This window comes from Vidua chalybeata, chromosome 3 (genome assembly GCF_026979565.1).
Source record: "Vidua chalybeata isolate OUT-0048 chromosome 3, bVidCha1 merged haplotype, whole genome shotgun sequence".
Taxonomy (NCBI): Eukaryota; Metazoa; Chordata; class Aves; order Passeriformes; family Viduidae; genus Vidua; species Vidua chalybeata.
In genome coordinates this window covers 69,385,735-69,403,060 of record NC_071532.1, presented here as the reverse complement: position 1 = coordinate 69,403,060, position 17,326 = coordinate 69,385,735, and the positions used below count along the sequence as shown (strand labels likewise).

Here is a 17,326-nt window from a genome sequence, read left to right as displayed (position 1 = left end):
GTAGATTAATGTGGAGACTCATTACAGTTAGAAAGCATTTAAACAACTATTTAAATTTACAAATATCTTTAAACTTGTCTACAGTAGAAAGAATCTGCTGACAAAATTTCATAGGTGAGCTGAGCAAGTGAAGATACAGCTTACACAGTAAAAGACCTGCTTTCTCAGGGAGCATTGACCTGTTCCTAAAGCTGAAGGCAGCCCTTTGCTACTGGAACCATCTACTCTGACTGGAGATGTGAGTCACCCGAGCATTAGCATCTCTCAGCTGTTTGGCTGCATTCACAAGAGCAGGACAGAAGCTACTTGCCAATAACTGGAGCTCTCAGGGAATGCAGAGCCAAAGGTGCATATCCTCATACAGTATTTATTCTGTTTTTCACTCAACATGGAACATCTTTTACATCTTCTCAATTTCCAGAGGTGTGCTCACACCTCATATACTGTTATGCTAAATACATAAAGCAGAGTATTGCCATTTCAGATAGTTCTCACCCATAAAATCCTAGTCCTACAGCAGTCCACTGGCATAAGTAAAGTCAACCAACCAATGTTCATTTGTGCATATTTTTGCAGACTGCAAGTCTCAAAAGCATACTATAATTAGCATATTATCTCTGAGCTTTTGACTACACTAGTCCATATTTATCTTTGCAGACTGGAGTTGTCCAAGGACCATCATTTACATAAGGTTTAATTCCCTGGAGGCAGCCTGAGTGCTCCTCATGCTTACAGAGATTAAAGACTGCTCTAACAAGCATAGCACCACCTCTGTTATGGCAGCCATGTCATGAGTTTTGGAGAGGAACAGATAAAGCTGCAGATGGTGGACTGTCACCTGTGAGAAATGGAAGAGATTCTCAGTGTCCCCATTAATACACAGCAATTTCACAGCAATTTGTCCCTAATACACAGCGGTATATCCCCAAGACAGACAAGACCTTTATGCTTGTGTTCTTAAAGCAGTCACCATTTCTAAATCTAAAAATCTTGGGATGGAAAGTTCTTTGGATACTTCAGCTAACAAATGACCATAAAGAAACCTAACAGGCTAAATTATGCCAACATCAGTGTAGCCTCTTGTGAGCTTCACAGTCATGAATGCACACCACCAACACTATCAGACACAGAGCAAGAGCTACAGGCTAGGGTTAGAATGCTCACTCATCTGTTTAAAACACATTTTGGTTATCACCTTGTGATAGAAGACTTTGTTCTTGAAAGACCTGACCTTCATGAAGAAAGCTAGATGAGTCTGACCTCACTGCTGACTTTGCTTTCAGAAGGAGGTATCAGGAGACCTCCTGATATCCCTTCCAACTTGAATTATCTGGTTAACCCTAAAGGAGGTTAATGGAAGGTCAAACTTTCTTTGAAGATGGCATAAAGCTCTTTGGAATACAGGAAAGGAAATTAAGTTAAGGCAAAGCTTTATTTTCATATCTCGCAAGAAGCTGGGAGAAACCTAGAGAGAACTGCAGAGTGACAGAACAGTATGTCCTCTGTCCTTGCAGTCCTTAGAAAGACACCCACCCCCTCTGACTTCTTTGCAATCAAAGAAACATTCAGAGAAAAAGAAACCTAAGGGCGAATGAATCCTCTGGTTAAGATCTGGATTTAAGTTTTAAGTGTTCCTTAAAGTAGGTTAGAACAAGATCACTGTGATATGGCTACAATGACAAAGATCATGTGAAATCACTCTGTGACCCCTGTGTGTGTGTGCACCTCCAAAATAAGGGTACTTAGTATTGGAACATGGCAAGAAAAAGACCCACCACCATAACAAGGAGTTGGCATCTGCTGCCAACTGACTCTGAAATTGGGCTTTCCTTGGAAGAAGCATCAATGCTGTGCCAAAATAATTATTAAAACACTAAGGAAAAGGAGTCTGTGTTCATGATTCCTGTCTCTACAGTATTGCCACCACTCTTCCAAGCAGCAGGAGGGATTCTTATTCAGAGACAAGTTTATCCAGTGAGTACTTTCTTGTAGTAAAGCACGTTCAGCTTGCAAAGTGATGAATTCCTGGAGCTGTAAAGGTCAGCTGCATCATCCTGAGGAAGATGATGCAAGGACAGAGTCCTGTATTGATAGTCCAAATCCAGTAATCTGCTGGATTTACCAGGTTTTAGTACAGAACTGAAATAGTACTGTCTATATTTCAATTTCAATATTCCACATTGATTAAAGGTCTTTGCTTGTCAATGACCATAGGATGCACCAGTGTGAATGCCCAGACAGATTTGACTGAAAAAAGGATTGTTTTAAACCTCTGACAAGCATCCAAGGAAATCTGCAGAGCTGACTCAATGGATGTAAATACCAGAGGGTATTTTTAAAATTGGCACTAATAGGGAAAAAAAGACAAAAGAAAAAAGGCACAACAGAGAGGAGAAAATAACTTGCTGTGCTAGAGCCAAGGATACTGAGGGCTAAAGAGATGGCCCAAGTTGGTTCTTTGGTGTCACTTGCATTTTAAGCTGCACTACAGAGGCTATGTCAGGCATTCATTACTCAATATAAAGCCAAGGAGATCCCTCAGTCCCCAGGCAGTAGTGTCTGGCAGTGTCAGACGTGAACAGAAAAAGATACGCCTTTGGGTACTTTGAGAAAGGACCCAAGCCAGTCTTGGTATCTTCAACTGTGAGAATGTAGCTCCACCATGAAGCATAAAGCTGTCAGTGTTTAGAAACCACACAGGATCCTGGAGTTTCAATTACAAACCACACTTCCAGCAGCAAAGTAAAATAACAGCAAGCTGCATACTTCACTATCCAAGTGAGCTTTGCTCTGAGAGAAGGCAATGCAGTGTCAGACTCTAGTATAATCACCAGTTAGGAAATGGATCTCAAAGCCCTCATGAAGCTCTAGCCTCCTGTGTCACATCTGAGGTACTCTCTGATACTATTAGCATGATAAATTATTGTTAATTCGATTCTGCCTAAACCCAAATGCGAGTTCTGCTTTCTCTTTAGCACAGGAGTAAGGACCTTCAAGGGAATATGGGATGCATGCTTTGCTTGAGCACAGGCAATGACATCAACTCTTACATGATACTGTTTGCATACTCTGTAGTGAGCACTACAATTGATCCTTATATTTGCAATGCTTCTGTAGCCAAGGAAATATTTTCTTTAATGCTAAGAGACCAGCAGAAATTTTTAATTTAGAAAATCTGTCCAGCAGCTGAAATTGAGCTGTTTATCATGCTGCTACTTCTCTTCATCCTCTTTTGGGATCACTGGTGCTGAGCTGGAAATAAGAGCCAGGTTCTTTTCCTCGCCAATAGGAATGAAGTCAGGTTGCTGCCAACACGATAGGGAGGTGGCTGAACAGCGTAAAGCATGCCAGGCAGGCTTTTATAACACTTCCTCCCTTATCTTCAGCATGGCTCATAAGGCAACCAGCAGTTACTATGATACCCTTGCACACAATGACCCCCACGGCCCCAGATTAATGCAAGCAGATCACGACTCTTGGAAATTATGAAGTGCTAAAGCTGAAGGCAATGCTGGCCAGAGGCAGCACCATTTAACTACACTAGTCCTTCTCCTGTAACTACCTAAACTGTAATCCTCATTATTCTGGAAAAGATTGTTCTCTGGTAGCAGGCATTTATTTTGTTCCATTGTGTACCAGTGAAAAAGAGATGCCAGCTAGGAAGCTAGATTATCTATTTTTATACATTTAGGTCAATTGTCCGTTGAATTGACATACCTAGAGAACAAGAGAATAGGATAATTTTTTTCCTATTCCAAATTCAGCTCTCAGTATCTTTCTGTTTTAATTTTAGTTTTTAATATTGCTTTATTATGATTTAAGAATATGAAATAGTGAGAAGAGGTTATGCAGAATGTGCCAAATTTCAGGATGAAAAAGTCCACCATGTTTTTTTGTGTTTTTTCAAGTTAAATGGTTTGTCACAGTGTTACATCCTCCTGGTCTCAGATTGTACATTTAGTGTAGTACCAGTTACAGAGGACTGACGTAACCTGGCTATCTACTGCAGGACTGATTATTTAAATACAGCACAAGAGCTGGTTCCAACACAAACACTGGGAAAAGAAAGACTGGGCTGGTGCAGTTGCTGACAAGTACTGGAACAACTTAGCTCATGCTCAGATTTCAGAAATGCAATTAATTCATCACTACTAAGTATCCTAAAATCAAGTCAGCCATATCCCAGCTAATAGTCCACAATATAATGTTCACAGCACATAAGTATCAGGCAGTGAAGATGCTCATTACAGTGCCAGAAATAATATTTCCAGCAAAATATTATATATAAAGATGAAGTAATTATATGGCATGGCAACAAAAAGAGCTGTATAGATTACAGCTCAGCTGAAAATCTGTGAGAATCTATTTTCAAAAAATACTATCCAAAGCTGGAGACATACAAGCAATAAAGGATTAAGCATATTTCTTCACTTCACATCACTGAGGGATATACTTTGCCTTTAATATGTATGTCAAATATACACAAACAATATATAATTACATTGCAACCAAGACAGCAGACAAAAATGCACTAATGGAAAACAACATCCTTTTGTTCGTCTTCAGGAGAGGGCAGTTTGTAAAACGCTGCTTGTAATACATGTCAAAAATATCACAAAAACCCTTTAAGATCACAATTTTACAAGCTGCCTATTCTATTAGCTATATACAATGGAGAAATGGAAATCAGAAATTAGACTCATATTTAAATAAGTGTAGTTGGAAAAGTACCTTAAATAAATAAAGAACTTCAAAGCCCACAGCAACTTCAGTAGAGGGCAAGAACTGACCATTATGACACAAAATGAAAAAATGCAGTGGCATATTTGCTTGTATTTACACCATGCTGCAGGACCTAAATTGTCATTGAAAATCCATTCAAATTAACAACTCCACAGTCATCACTTTTGCAGACAGTAATGAACCTTAAGTGAACCTGTGTGGGCGTATTCAAAACTGCTTTGTTTTTGGCATACCTTTGTAACTCTGAACTAGATATTATAATGGCTATTGACTTGCTCAAACTTAGATTATTAGGCTAGATTTTCAGCTGGTTGAACTGGCATCATTCCAACGATGTCCATTTACACCAAATGGCTCATTATTAATTCAAGGTCTTATTTGCTCCTTAATGAATACTTCCACTAGTCACCTTCCCAACGGCAGCTTTAAATGCTCAAACTTTACCTCCATGGTCAGAATCATCATACTCAAGAACTTAGTTACAAAAAAAAAAAAAAAGCTTTTTCTCTCCTTTTGTGAGGCATACTTAAGGTAAACTTTTTAATCATTTACAAAACAAACTAAAATACCTCCTGTGCTATAATTAACTAGCTAGAATTATGCTTTCATACAGCATCATTTGCATATAAATATAAAAATTTTGCAACCCTAAGGGGACATTACAGATGAAACAAAATAAGAATGGAATTAAACAGCTAAAGGGACAACACAGCTCTCCATAACAAGCCTGCTTTACAGCCTTGTCCTTTTTCTTACTTATTGTTATTTCTGCCTCTACTAAGTCATATATATTTTCCTTGACTGCTATTTTAAGATACTATGTAGATTTTTAAATTTTTATTTGGTTGGTCTTTCCAGCTCTATGATACTACCTCTGTGTTTTGAAACAAATCAGGATGCAAACATGTCACTAAGCTTGTGCATCTTCCTTTAGTGTATTACAGAGGTCAGAACCACAATTAACAACATATGCAATAGTTTTGTTTCCTCAACCAAGCAACACATGAATTTTCAAAAGTATTTTAAAATTTCAAATTTTACAATTTTTCAACAGATCTCATTACTTACTTCAATTGAATACTTCACTATTAAATATACAAAGGACAGCAACCACTGATTTTCATTACTGTTGTTCTAGTATTAAGAAATTAAGTTTAAAAGCTTAAAAAATATTTAGGAACTCAATGAAACTGAAATATCTCAGTGAGAGCCTAAGGAACCATAGTGGTAGGCTCAGTAAATCTGCTGTGACATGTGGGAGGTAAAAACTTGATTCTACACTGCTGCTGCATGGGAAAACACCCTCCTTCCAAACAGGCTGTACAAAAACTTCTGTGCTCAGTGAGACCAACTGGTGTCCCACAAGGCTGGCATCTCACTTAGAAATTTCTAGTAAACAGGTGTATCCAAATAACACTGGAGGAAATAAAAGTGAAAATACTCTATTTAAAAATCTTTTCCAGCATTGGTTTTTTTTTTTATTCTGAACACCTCTTAATGTAAACTTTCAACTAACTATCTTGACCCAAATGTTTTCAATTTGGTTGTGCCCAAAACCCATAATTAAGATACAATAAGAGTTATACAAAGAGTAGAAAATGGCAATGGTTTTCACTGTGGAAAGTTTACAATAACCTGAGGAACAAAGCTTTGTGATTAGGTAAGTATTGATTTTCCTTAACGGGTGAACAGGCCACTTAGGATGCTTTGATACCACCAAGAAATTGCCCGTCAAATACATCTCAGCATATCATACTACATACCTGGAATAAATTCCACTGACCATGTCATGCTGGAAAGAGAGCTCTGCTGTGCTGGGTCCAGCAGCTTTGGAAATAAGCAGTACGACCAAGCCTCGCATCTGTAAATTGTTTCGGCTATCGTACACAAAACCCCTAAAACAGAAGAAAAAATGAAAAAGAGACATATTTTCACAATCCATGTTCACTGGTTGTACCAAAGTGGAAAAAAAAGACTTAGACCTCAGGCTGCCATCCATTCATCATGTCTTTAATATTCATGTTAGCAGGGAAATACGTTCAATTATGAATCACAATCTTTTGTCATCCTTTACCTGACACTTACAATGAAATCCTACTATTGCAGAGAAAAACAAGTATTTAGGATTGAATTAAATCTTCATTATTTTCAAGGAGCAGCATGTCTCTTGCATTTCACGTCATGCACAAGTCAGATGTACCCAGTGAGCCTGGCAGCTCAGAATACAACATGCTCACAGCAACCCTGACCAGAACAAAATAAACGGCAGTAGAAGGGAGATTCTATATAACTTGCCAAAGCAGAATTTTTTTTTTAGTTCAGCCCCTCAGTACTTCCCAGCCACTCAAACCCATGAAAGATTGCACTGCTCAGATCTCTGCTCAAGGGCACACACACTGTGGTGATATGGGATGCACCTTTATTTTTTTACTACAGGTACTGAAGGATTTTAAGGAAGAGGGGGACAGCTGCTTGCCTTCAGCATGCTGTGAATCTGTAATCTGCATATTTCTATTCTCAAAAATATATAATTTGTTTCTTACCATGCTCCAATATACAGTTAACAGAATAGGTAGTTAGGCAGCCAAGGTAGTTATACACTTAAAACTCTATAGATTTCCAAAGTCAGAGCCACAATGAACATTAAGCTACCCAGGAAAAAGACAGAAAATACATATAATGAATTATACATAGTGTGTATGCATCCTGTGCACAGAATTCATAATTGTTTGTGGTGGTGTCAGTACTTCTCTGGCTTGAACTTCAGTTGACCACATTACTCACAACCACAGAAGTTATACAGATGATGCAACTGAATTAAAATATATTTCCTCAAGACTATTTAAAACTCCATCATTTTTAAAGAAAAGTGGTTTTAGGAAAAAAAATTACTTTTTTCCACATATGTATGTGGTAAAGTGAGAGTGTATTATTAAAGGCAGAGATATAGTGAGAAATTAATAACGCTTTAATAAAATAGCAAATTATAGTGATACCCTGAACAATCAGAACACCTTGCTTTTTCATGCCCAGTGCTCTACAGCTTGTCAAGTGATAGGATGTTACAAAAGTAGACATAAAAAGTGTTCATCACAGAAACATGGAGCACTCTGGCCTTTAAATTAACCACTGCCTAGACAGACACTAGAAGTGAAGCACTTTTACCTGATTCAGACGAGGTGGGGAACAGAAGAAGAAAATTACCTGTGTTGAAAATACTCAGTCTGTAGCAATAGCAAAAGCAAGTGTTATGGGCTGTTCAGGGAGTTTCCAACACCACTAGCAATTAATACCTTACATTCTTAGCAGGAAACTGTTAATGAAAAGTGCAGCTCGGGGTGAGGGGAAGAACAGAACACAAAAATCAAGTAATAAGGAGCAATATGTCTATCATTGCTACACCTAATCATACAGCCTCTATGTTTGGATGTAACTTTAGACAGGATTTTCTATGAATTACCAACCAGTAGTCAAAGTTTAACTCCATTTTCAAAACATGTAGTGTTACTGACTTGTAACATATCCACACTAAAGCAAACCGCATTAGACTTGAAACAAATAAAGCCTCCGGTGATCACCCTTTAGACACTAGAAACTACTGCAGCTACTTGACATGGCTTCAGGGGTCACATTCACATTCTGAATTAAGCTCCCCAGAGATACCCTGCACAAGTAACAGCAACACAAAAGTCTTCCAGATGGTGCAATTAGTCTTGATGGGTATGTGGCAGGAGACAGGTGCCTCCAGGGAAAAAAGTGAACTAAAAGCAACCCAAGTGAAATTGCGAACACAGAAAAAGATACATCAAGCTGACAGCCTTTTGGAAAACCTCTGCTGAACAACACAAGTGCATGCATAGGGTACCCAAAAAAACCCCTCAATCATTAGCACAATTTTGCTTCCTCTTAAGTTTACAGGCTGGGTATCTGCAAATGACATACTTCATCCCCGGGGGCTGTCTACCAGAAAAAGGTAGGAAAGTCAAACACCTCTAGGATTCCGTTTTGGAATTCAGAATTTGAGGGAGGGAAAGGCATTTACTCTAGATATTATCCGTGTGACAGAGTAACCCAGTTGAAAACTGGCAGATTCACAGTTTTAAAAACAGCACAGCGCTCACAAAAAAAATTCCATCCTACAGCACAAGGGAGAAGCGCCTGGCTCCGACACATGCGCGGTGTGACACTGCACACGCACAGAGACTCACACCGCCCACTCAGGCAGTGACACCGGCTAATAGCTAATGTGCTGCAAATTACACCTCCTACTACCAGGGTCCGTCTGCTGCACAGAATAAATCAAGCAAACGTTTCACTTAGGATGGCTTTGTGTGTTGTTCCACACGTGCAGCCATTTCAGTAGAATTGTAACCTCCAATAACTGTCAGGTTTAATTCCATCGGTAATTTACACTTTTCTTAAAACACAAGTCCGCTATTCATTGCAAGCGTCATTTGTATTTAAATACCATAAAGCTTTTAAAATTTTTTCCATGAGACAAAAACACGTTCCTAGCACTTTTTTTTCATTATATTAAACTGCGAATTTAAACAATAGAGAGGAAACATGGCAACTGTAACAGTTACCGTGAGGAAGAGCTGGACATATGGGCAATTTCATGGTACCAAAAGGCAGCAAAAAAAGAAAAAAAAAACAAAACCTGCACAGGCAACTGTAAAGTCAACTGACTCTGCAGCTGGGTGTAGCAGAAGAGACCCATATTCATGGCTACTAGTGCTAATTCAAATTTAATTATGAAGAATGCAGAACAAATTTCCCAACAAAACTGAAGTGATAAGGTATTTTGGGAGGGACAAAAGGGTATTTTTTAATGTTTAGCTAAACGTTGTTAGTATTCCCCAAAAGTTCTGCTCATGACCCAAGCAAGCAGGAGCTGGTGGGGCTTGCAGCCCTTTCATCAGTTACCGCACAGGAGCCCCTCCACCCCCACCCAGGCGGCCACAGGACTGCTGGCAAGGGCTGAAGTGGACAGATCACTGTTCTCCTCACCTCCTCTGGTGATTTTTACCCTTCCTTTCCATGCATTCTATTGAAGGTGTCCCACTGACAAGATCAATCGTTTTGTTTCAGGCCATACACAAGCCCCTTGTAGTTAACAAGGGGAAGGAAAACAGAGAGGAATTCCATTCCCCTACCTTCCCAGTTCAGCTGTCAAACAAAAGGAGGGGGGAAAAAATGATCTGTCCACACAGCTCTAATAAAAAGCAGCTGGGAAAGTCTATAACACAACCAAAATCAATTATACTGATGAAGATGATTTATAAGCACAGGATAGTCTCATTGAAGGCCCAGGCTAGTTTTAGGCTGAATTACAAACTATTCTGAAAAAGAAACCCCTCAATTCAAACTGACAATCCCAGATGTGACAATAAAAACAGTTTTCAGTCTGTAACCTCTCAGGAAAGTACCTTCCATTTTGCTCAATATAGAAGGGTTATCAGGATGCACTCATAGCTACAGGTGCAGGTACCTTTTAAAAATAACACAACCCATTTTGTCACAATTAATTATAATAGACAATTCTATAGCTATCACTAGAGGTAAGGCATGGAGCTACTTGGCAAGATTCTTGGCTTCCTTATTAGAAATGCAAGAAATACCAGCCTCAGGGCTTTTATCCAATTTGCTATATTAATGACTTGTCAGAAGTAAATAAGAGAAAACTCTCTGACATACTCCTTTTTTAAATGAATGTTAAACCACTGTATTATTGATGTGCATATCTGAATCATAGAATTCACCATCTGACCATATGATCACACTCAACCATGCATATATTTAAATACTGAGAACATTCAAAGTTATACATTTGGTATATGCTAACAGCAATCTATAGCAACTTGTTTTCACCTGCTACTCAAGTTTCAAGTATTTATTAAACATCCTTCTGCATATCTCTCCAGAGCACATAAAAAACCCTGGCCCATTCCAACTTCCACAGCCAGATCTGTAGAAGAGAATCAGCCTTGTCATGACATTTGCTTTGAGCATGATTCAGAAGGGGAGAGGAGACAAACTCACTTGACATGGAGAGAACAGCATTAAAAAATGGGATTAAAATTAAATACACAGCTAACAGGAAATTACAGAAGGGGGGATGCTCTGCCATCTCAACTCAAAAGCCCACTAGAGGCTGCAGATGAGAATGTGTGTTTTAGAAACTTATTCTTGGGTTTGGACAAATAAACATTTCTTTGCATAGGGAAAATGAATATTGAGGTATGGAGAATTTCCTTACCTGAAAAACAGTCTTGTGAAAAATGGGATGGGGCTCATCACCATTTTGTAAGTGCTTGGTAATTAAAGGGTTTACCCAGTAAGGGCAGATTTGTGCAGTGAGTCACGCCAGGCTTGGAGGAATTGACGTTCCTGTCCCACTTTGCAGGAATATGCTCTTAGACCAGGTTACAAGGGAGTCTTTAACAGCTCCCCTGCTCCACCTGCGTCTGAGAAATAAGGGGTCTCACCCCATTAGCTTTGTGAAGCTAGTCACAAAGAAAGACAAGATTTCACAGACTACCAAACAAAGCTCTGGTGTGAAGCTGTCTCTGCACTAGCTTTTCATCCAAAGGCAAAAAAAAAAAAAAAAAATTAAAAAGGTAATTTAGAAGTGTGGCTTTCACTTAGGACACAAGGAAACCTTTTACTAACTTCAAAGGTTATGTGGTGTGATGCTTGGAGAGTTAAAGGTAAGCCAAAACAATAACTTAGTCATGTGAAAACAAGAATGGTTGTGGTCCTGTGAGGAAGTACTTGCCTGAAATTGATGGGCTCATAGCTACATATCTACAGGCACTACAGCTACACAACTACAGAGTCACTGAAAAACTAATACAGAAAATATTGTATCTATGCTTTCACTTGGCTACTCTTAGACTTAGGAATACTTGGGAATTAATTGCAACCAAAGTCTTCAGAAAAAAAACAGGCCTCAAAATGCTCAGTTTCATAACAGCTGCAGCATTTTTTGGGATGCAAAGAACTGTATAAATTTGTGTACCTTTTCTTCCATTTAAGAAGCCTCAGACACCTACTCTGCTGGAGAGAGTGACTAAAGATCATTTAAAATACAGCTTGTACAAAATTCAGGCATTCAAGAGTCCCAGAAATCCACATAAGAGCGTGTCTTTAAAATATTATATATATTTTTCACAAACTGAACAGAAACATAACAAAGGTGGTCTTTGTTGCTTTATCTTGGAAGAAGATTGCGACAGCGTAGATTCTAGAACAGAAAGCTCCTACAGAAAAACTCCTAGGGTCCTTTACAACTCAAATGACTCCAACTGCTCAATTTTCATGGGGTATTGCTTACAAGGAGAAATATTTCTTAAATAATAGAGAAAGTTCCATCCAAAGTTTCATCACACTATTGTTTATTAAATGTGATCTTCACAGGACCAGGAGCATGGAAAAGTGCAGTTCCAGGTAGGAGGCAGGAGGCACACAGAATTTGGTGTTAATTGCATCATTCGCAGAAGTAATTTATCACAAGATAAAGTCTTGCACATAGCTTTTTCAAGAATCTCAAGGAAAAGCCACAGCACCCTTTAAGATTGGAAGAGAGACTGATTTCTTTCTGGAGCTGCTATATGCACTCAGTTCTTCAGGCTTTAGTAACTATCCCAAATATTGCGCTACTTTCAAGAAAAAAATTCCAACAGCTTCTGAAACACAATGATGATCATAAAAGATGGAGCCTTCCAGGAAACTACAAAAGGCAGAAGGTTAAATAAAATTGTGGAGATTCAAATAGGCAAGATCCCACAAAGCCCAAATCTTATTCTTAAGTTTAAGAAACTACAGGCTTTTGATCAGGCACAAAAAGAAAAAAAAAATTCAGATACTTGGCCATGGTAACTTGGAGTTAATTGTAACTGAGCACTTGTAGCTCCTAGAAATCAATACAGGCTTCGAATTCTTGAAATAAAAAACCACAAAGTTTTCCCTGGAGTCTGCAGAACCCTATTTAGACACTTGTATTAGTCTACCATTGAGTGCTGCTAGGTATATTTGATTTCCCAAAAAGGCAGAGGTTCTTTGAATCATTCCCCCATGAAGATCAGCTACATAGATGCATATTATTTACAGGGGTTTTGATGTACTTATTTCCTTTAGGGTAGGATATTCCTCAGGATCAATGGGATGAGTTACTTTTAAAAACAAAACCAATAAACAAACAAACAAGCCCAACTAAAAAAACCACACCAAACAAAAAAAGCCCAAAAACCAACAAACAAAAAAACCCAACAAAAACAAAAAAGCCCACACTTAACTCCCATTTTTCTGCAAAACTTATGACCAGATGAAGACAAAGAGGAAAAATATTTGCTTGGTGAGAAGAAGAGAACCAAATGCACAGGAACAGTTTGTCACTTAAGTGTGAAAAAGGATGTTTTGAGTTGCATGGTCATCTAAGAGCTGAAAAATACCTACTATGGACACTGCAAATCTGCACTGTAAAAATAAAAGGCAGCTATAATCAGGCATTTGTCTCAAAGACATTGATTATTCAGTAAAAAAAATTACTTACTACTGTTATTATTTTAAGTAATTCTGTCCTCCACCCTTGAGATTCTGAGAGTGGTAGAGGCAGGGCAAAAAGGACCACTTGAAGAATGACAATATAGGCACCACACAGGACACAAACCACCAAAATGTATTTTTAAACCAACTGCCAGTCTCCGCTGTTTTTCCTGGTCAGGGACTTGATTTGAAATGTGATGTGGATAGCAGGCCAGCTAACATCAAAAAATGCAGTTAGTATCTGAGTGCAATTACTTTGACCAGGAGTAGCTTGCAGGACTGGCACCCTTATTTTTCTAACCACAAATGCTTAGACAGAAGCCTAAATTTTGTGTCTCTGATTTCTCCATCAATATTTGCTCTATTTAAACTTTGTGGGAGGTCTAACACCCCACTGCCAACCAGTATCAACAGGTGGACTCAAGCACAAGACTACTTTTCTGGGAACAGGCTCTCTGAGATGCAGGAATAATCTGCCAAGTGAAAGGAATAAAAATATTTTGGAAGAGTTCAGTGAATGACAGAAAGATGATTGGCTTCAGAAGGCTAATGAATTCAGACATCTCTGGAGGTTCAGTGTCACTTCAGCAATATTCAGCAATTGTAGAGTCTGTCATAAAAATGTATTTTGCACTAAATAAACTTTACTAGGAAAATGTAACAATGAAATAGGTCAAGTCTGGGCCATTATCTCAGACTGAAAATGCTCACAGCTTGTTTTACAAATTGATGAAATATAAAAAGGCAAAAATGTTAGGCTATGTACTGCCATGATGGAATGATATAAAAAAGTTCTTTTAACCTTCCATACTGAATAGGATTTCTAGATAACAACTTCACTGATTTTCAGCATGCAGATGAATTAATTACAAATATTTCTTCCCTAAAAACACTGAAGGCTCTTTACTAGGAGTGAGAAAAAGGTTCCAAATTTTGTGCTTCCATAGATTGTTCTCCCTTCAAGTAGCTCAAGCCAAATATATGCCAAGAGTGCCATAAACAAAAAGCTTTCTTCCAGGTAGAAATAGAAATTAGGTGGTTGAAACCCAACCAACAGCTTTACTCAGAATGCAGCACCTCTACACTGTCACTACCTAGTAGAGTTAGGCAGAGTTAGAGTGGTTATATATAGCAGAAGCCTTTTGTAACCTTCTGCTTACAAAGTGGGGGGGAAAAGTGGGGAGATAAAACACCTTAAAACATAGCGGATGATTAGCACAAGGGGCAAGGCAGCAATATGAATATACAGACTCAAATGCCAAAAAAAAAAAAAAAAAAAAAAACACTCCCAGACTCTATGACAAATGTATATACTTCTAAATACAATTCCTAAGGGTTTTTCAATAGTTCAAGTAATCCAAGCAAACTTTAAAAAAAAAAGAATTTCAAGGGAAGAGTGGAGACCACAGACACACTTAGACTGAACTCTTAACAGTGTTATCTGCATTTGCTGTTTTTCTCTAGGTTTCTGATTCTAGAGAGTAATTTTTTTTCAGTGAGACCCAAGTGACCAACTCTGATACTTGAGATGAATCTGGGTTTTTACTTAGTTTAAGGAGTATTTTCAATGTGACCTCCACCCAAATTCCATATTTGTCACTCCACTGTGTCAATATCACAATTGGGCTTGTTCATCTGAACTAAAACCCCTCCTTTTACAAAGATCAACCTAAACCCAACAAGTATCTGTCACCTTTTTGTGGATGATTGCTAAGCATCAAATAAGCTCATGAAGTTACCAGCAGCATGCTTTAAATTTCTCAAATCTTGAAAGAAGATACAAAGTAAAAATACTGGAAGTATTTTACAGCAAAACAATTGTTAGGAAATATAAATAACTGGAAAACTTTAGATATTTTCAATTCTTTTTTTCCTTAGAAAATGCAAGACTTCAGAAGGCCTGAGATTTTAAGCAAACACTTGTGGTTTTGGAAATGCTGGTTTCCATGGCAACCAGTAAGGTCTTCTTTATATAGCATTATAAACAGATGGTAAAGACCAGTCATGTTTGCTTCTTTGCCAACATATCAATAGAACTGCTGTCCTACTCTATCTCTTGTATTAGAGTTATTAAGTAACTTGGGTATTTGAGCAACAAAATCTACAAATCAGACTTGTTTGACTACTATGGGTTTTTTCCATAAACACATGAAGACTCTCAACAATAAAGTCACTGTAGTCTATATAGGCAGATTTCTTTGGCAAAGCTTTTTATAAATGTTTTCTCAGCACTCGCCACGTAGGGTACATTACTACCACAAATATGAATCTGACAGGGATTATAATCATGAATTCAAACAAGAAATAGAAATCTGACTGTTTACATCCACTGGTACTAAAGTGTACTTCAGAATTGTATTGCATTTGGAATTATTGAGATAAGATATAGTGAACTGTAAACTCATCTTCATTATGTCATAATAAGTAGAGGTTATTCTTGCAGGTGATTTGTAAAAGAAAGAAAATCTCTTTGCATTTAAATCTTTCAGTTATAGCCATGACACACAATACACAAGTGGTTTCTTTTCCACAGATGGTTGGTAGTATCAAGAGAATTTGATTTGGTACAGCATTCAACTTGGTACCTCTCTGGAAAAGTCTGAAGTACCAACTGCTGGCAGTGCAAGCTGACATAGATTTTTGCTACTGAATTCAGCTGATTCCTCCAGTGGTTTAGTTGTTTAATACTTTTTGTGCCAAAAACGAGGGAAAGGTATAAGCAGAACTTGCATCAGGTTTTTTGACTGCATGTCAGGAGCCCAAATCACATATTTCAGATCAAAGTATCCCCTGTATTCTAACCAAATTAGAAATTATTTTATTATCAAAATAGGATAAAAATATCAGTATTTCTAATCCAACTTCCACTGAAATTCATGCCCTTTCCATGAGGGCTGGCACATAAATTCTCTATTACTTATTTTTGTTAACCACTTTGTGGGAACTTTGTAGTTTGGTGGGGTTTTTTTTCACTGAACAGCAGCATCTCAAGGACAAATGCACTATGTAAAAACTTATCTTTATAGCAAGCACAAATTTCCAGGTCCACTCCTATCCAATCTGCTCCCAATATCACACCAGCTATCACTAATAAGCGAGATTCAAAAAAATCACCACACAACCCAAAGTTCTCAAAACCCACTCAACTTCATAAAACAACCAATAATACATTTTGGAAATGTGTGAATTACTAAAGATATAACTATATTTGGCAAAGATCAAGAGGATAACAAGCATTCAGTATGCACCGAGAAGCCAGAAATGTGCTAGGGTATGGATGAGAAGTCTTCCTGCACATCAAATGAGGCTGCATTAAGCAACAAGTTCTACAGATAGATAATCACACACAATTTTTTGTGTTGGTAGTTGTATGTTTTTCTGTTTGGTACCAGGCAAACCATTCACCAATATAATCTAACAATGGGGTCCATCCCACCAAAATTCCAAGAGCTTCCAACAGTGCTTAAGCTATAGATACCTAATGCTACTTAGCATAAAACTCCTAGGGTGGTTTGGTTGCACAGCCTGTTCAGAAGCACACATTCAGATGACAAGAAGTCCCTATTGTTGACTATGTCTTCAAGGATCAATCCACTGGCCACTGCCATGGTCAACATTCCAGCAATCCCAATACACCTTTGTTATTTTAGGATATTGTTGTTCACCTGCTGGCTACAACAAAAACTCACCATTTCCATGCTCCACATGATTTAGCTTCATAAAACATAAATCTAGTTTGATCTTTGATATATAAACTTGGTCAATAGCAGGTGAATGAGGGTAACGTTAGGGAACTTTTAACAAGTCAGATGACAACAACATCAACAGTCAAGCACCCACAAGTGCTGAAGAAACTACCTAAAATTATTGCCATCATCTTCAAAAAGTCATGGTAATCAGGGGAGGTTCCCAAGGACTGGACGAAAGCATCACTCCTACGTTCAAGAAGGGCAAGAAAGAAGCTGGAAAGCTACAAAGACAGTTGAAAGTACACTTCAACAGGTAGGGTAAAACACTTAACTAGTATTACAAATAA

General features: G+C 38.1%; 1 protein-coding gene across 3 annotated transcripts in view; it reads right to left on the bottom strand.

Moving 5' to 3' along the window:
• PDSS2 (decaprenyl diphosphate synthase subunit 2) overlaps positions 1–17,326 on the bottom strand; it is a 118,040-nt gene that overhangs the window by 65,496 nt on the left and 35,218 nt on the right. For 2 of the 3 annotated variants that reach the window (XM_053939307.1, XM_053939308.1), the window contains exon 2: positions 6,507–6,638. The exons of the other annotated variant lie outside the window; for it this stretch is intronic. In XM_053939307.1, the coding sequence (XP_053795282.1) occupies positions 6,507–6,638 (132 nt within the window). The remainder of the gene's footprint in view (positions 1–6,506; positions 6,639–17,326) is intronic. 3 annotated transcript variants of the gene reach the window in all.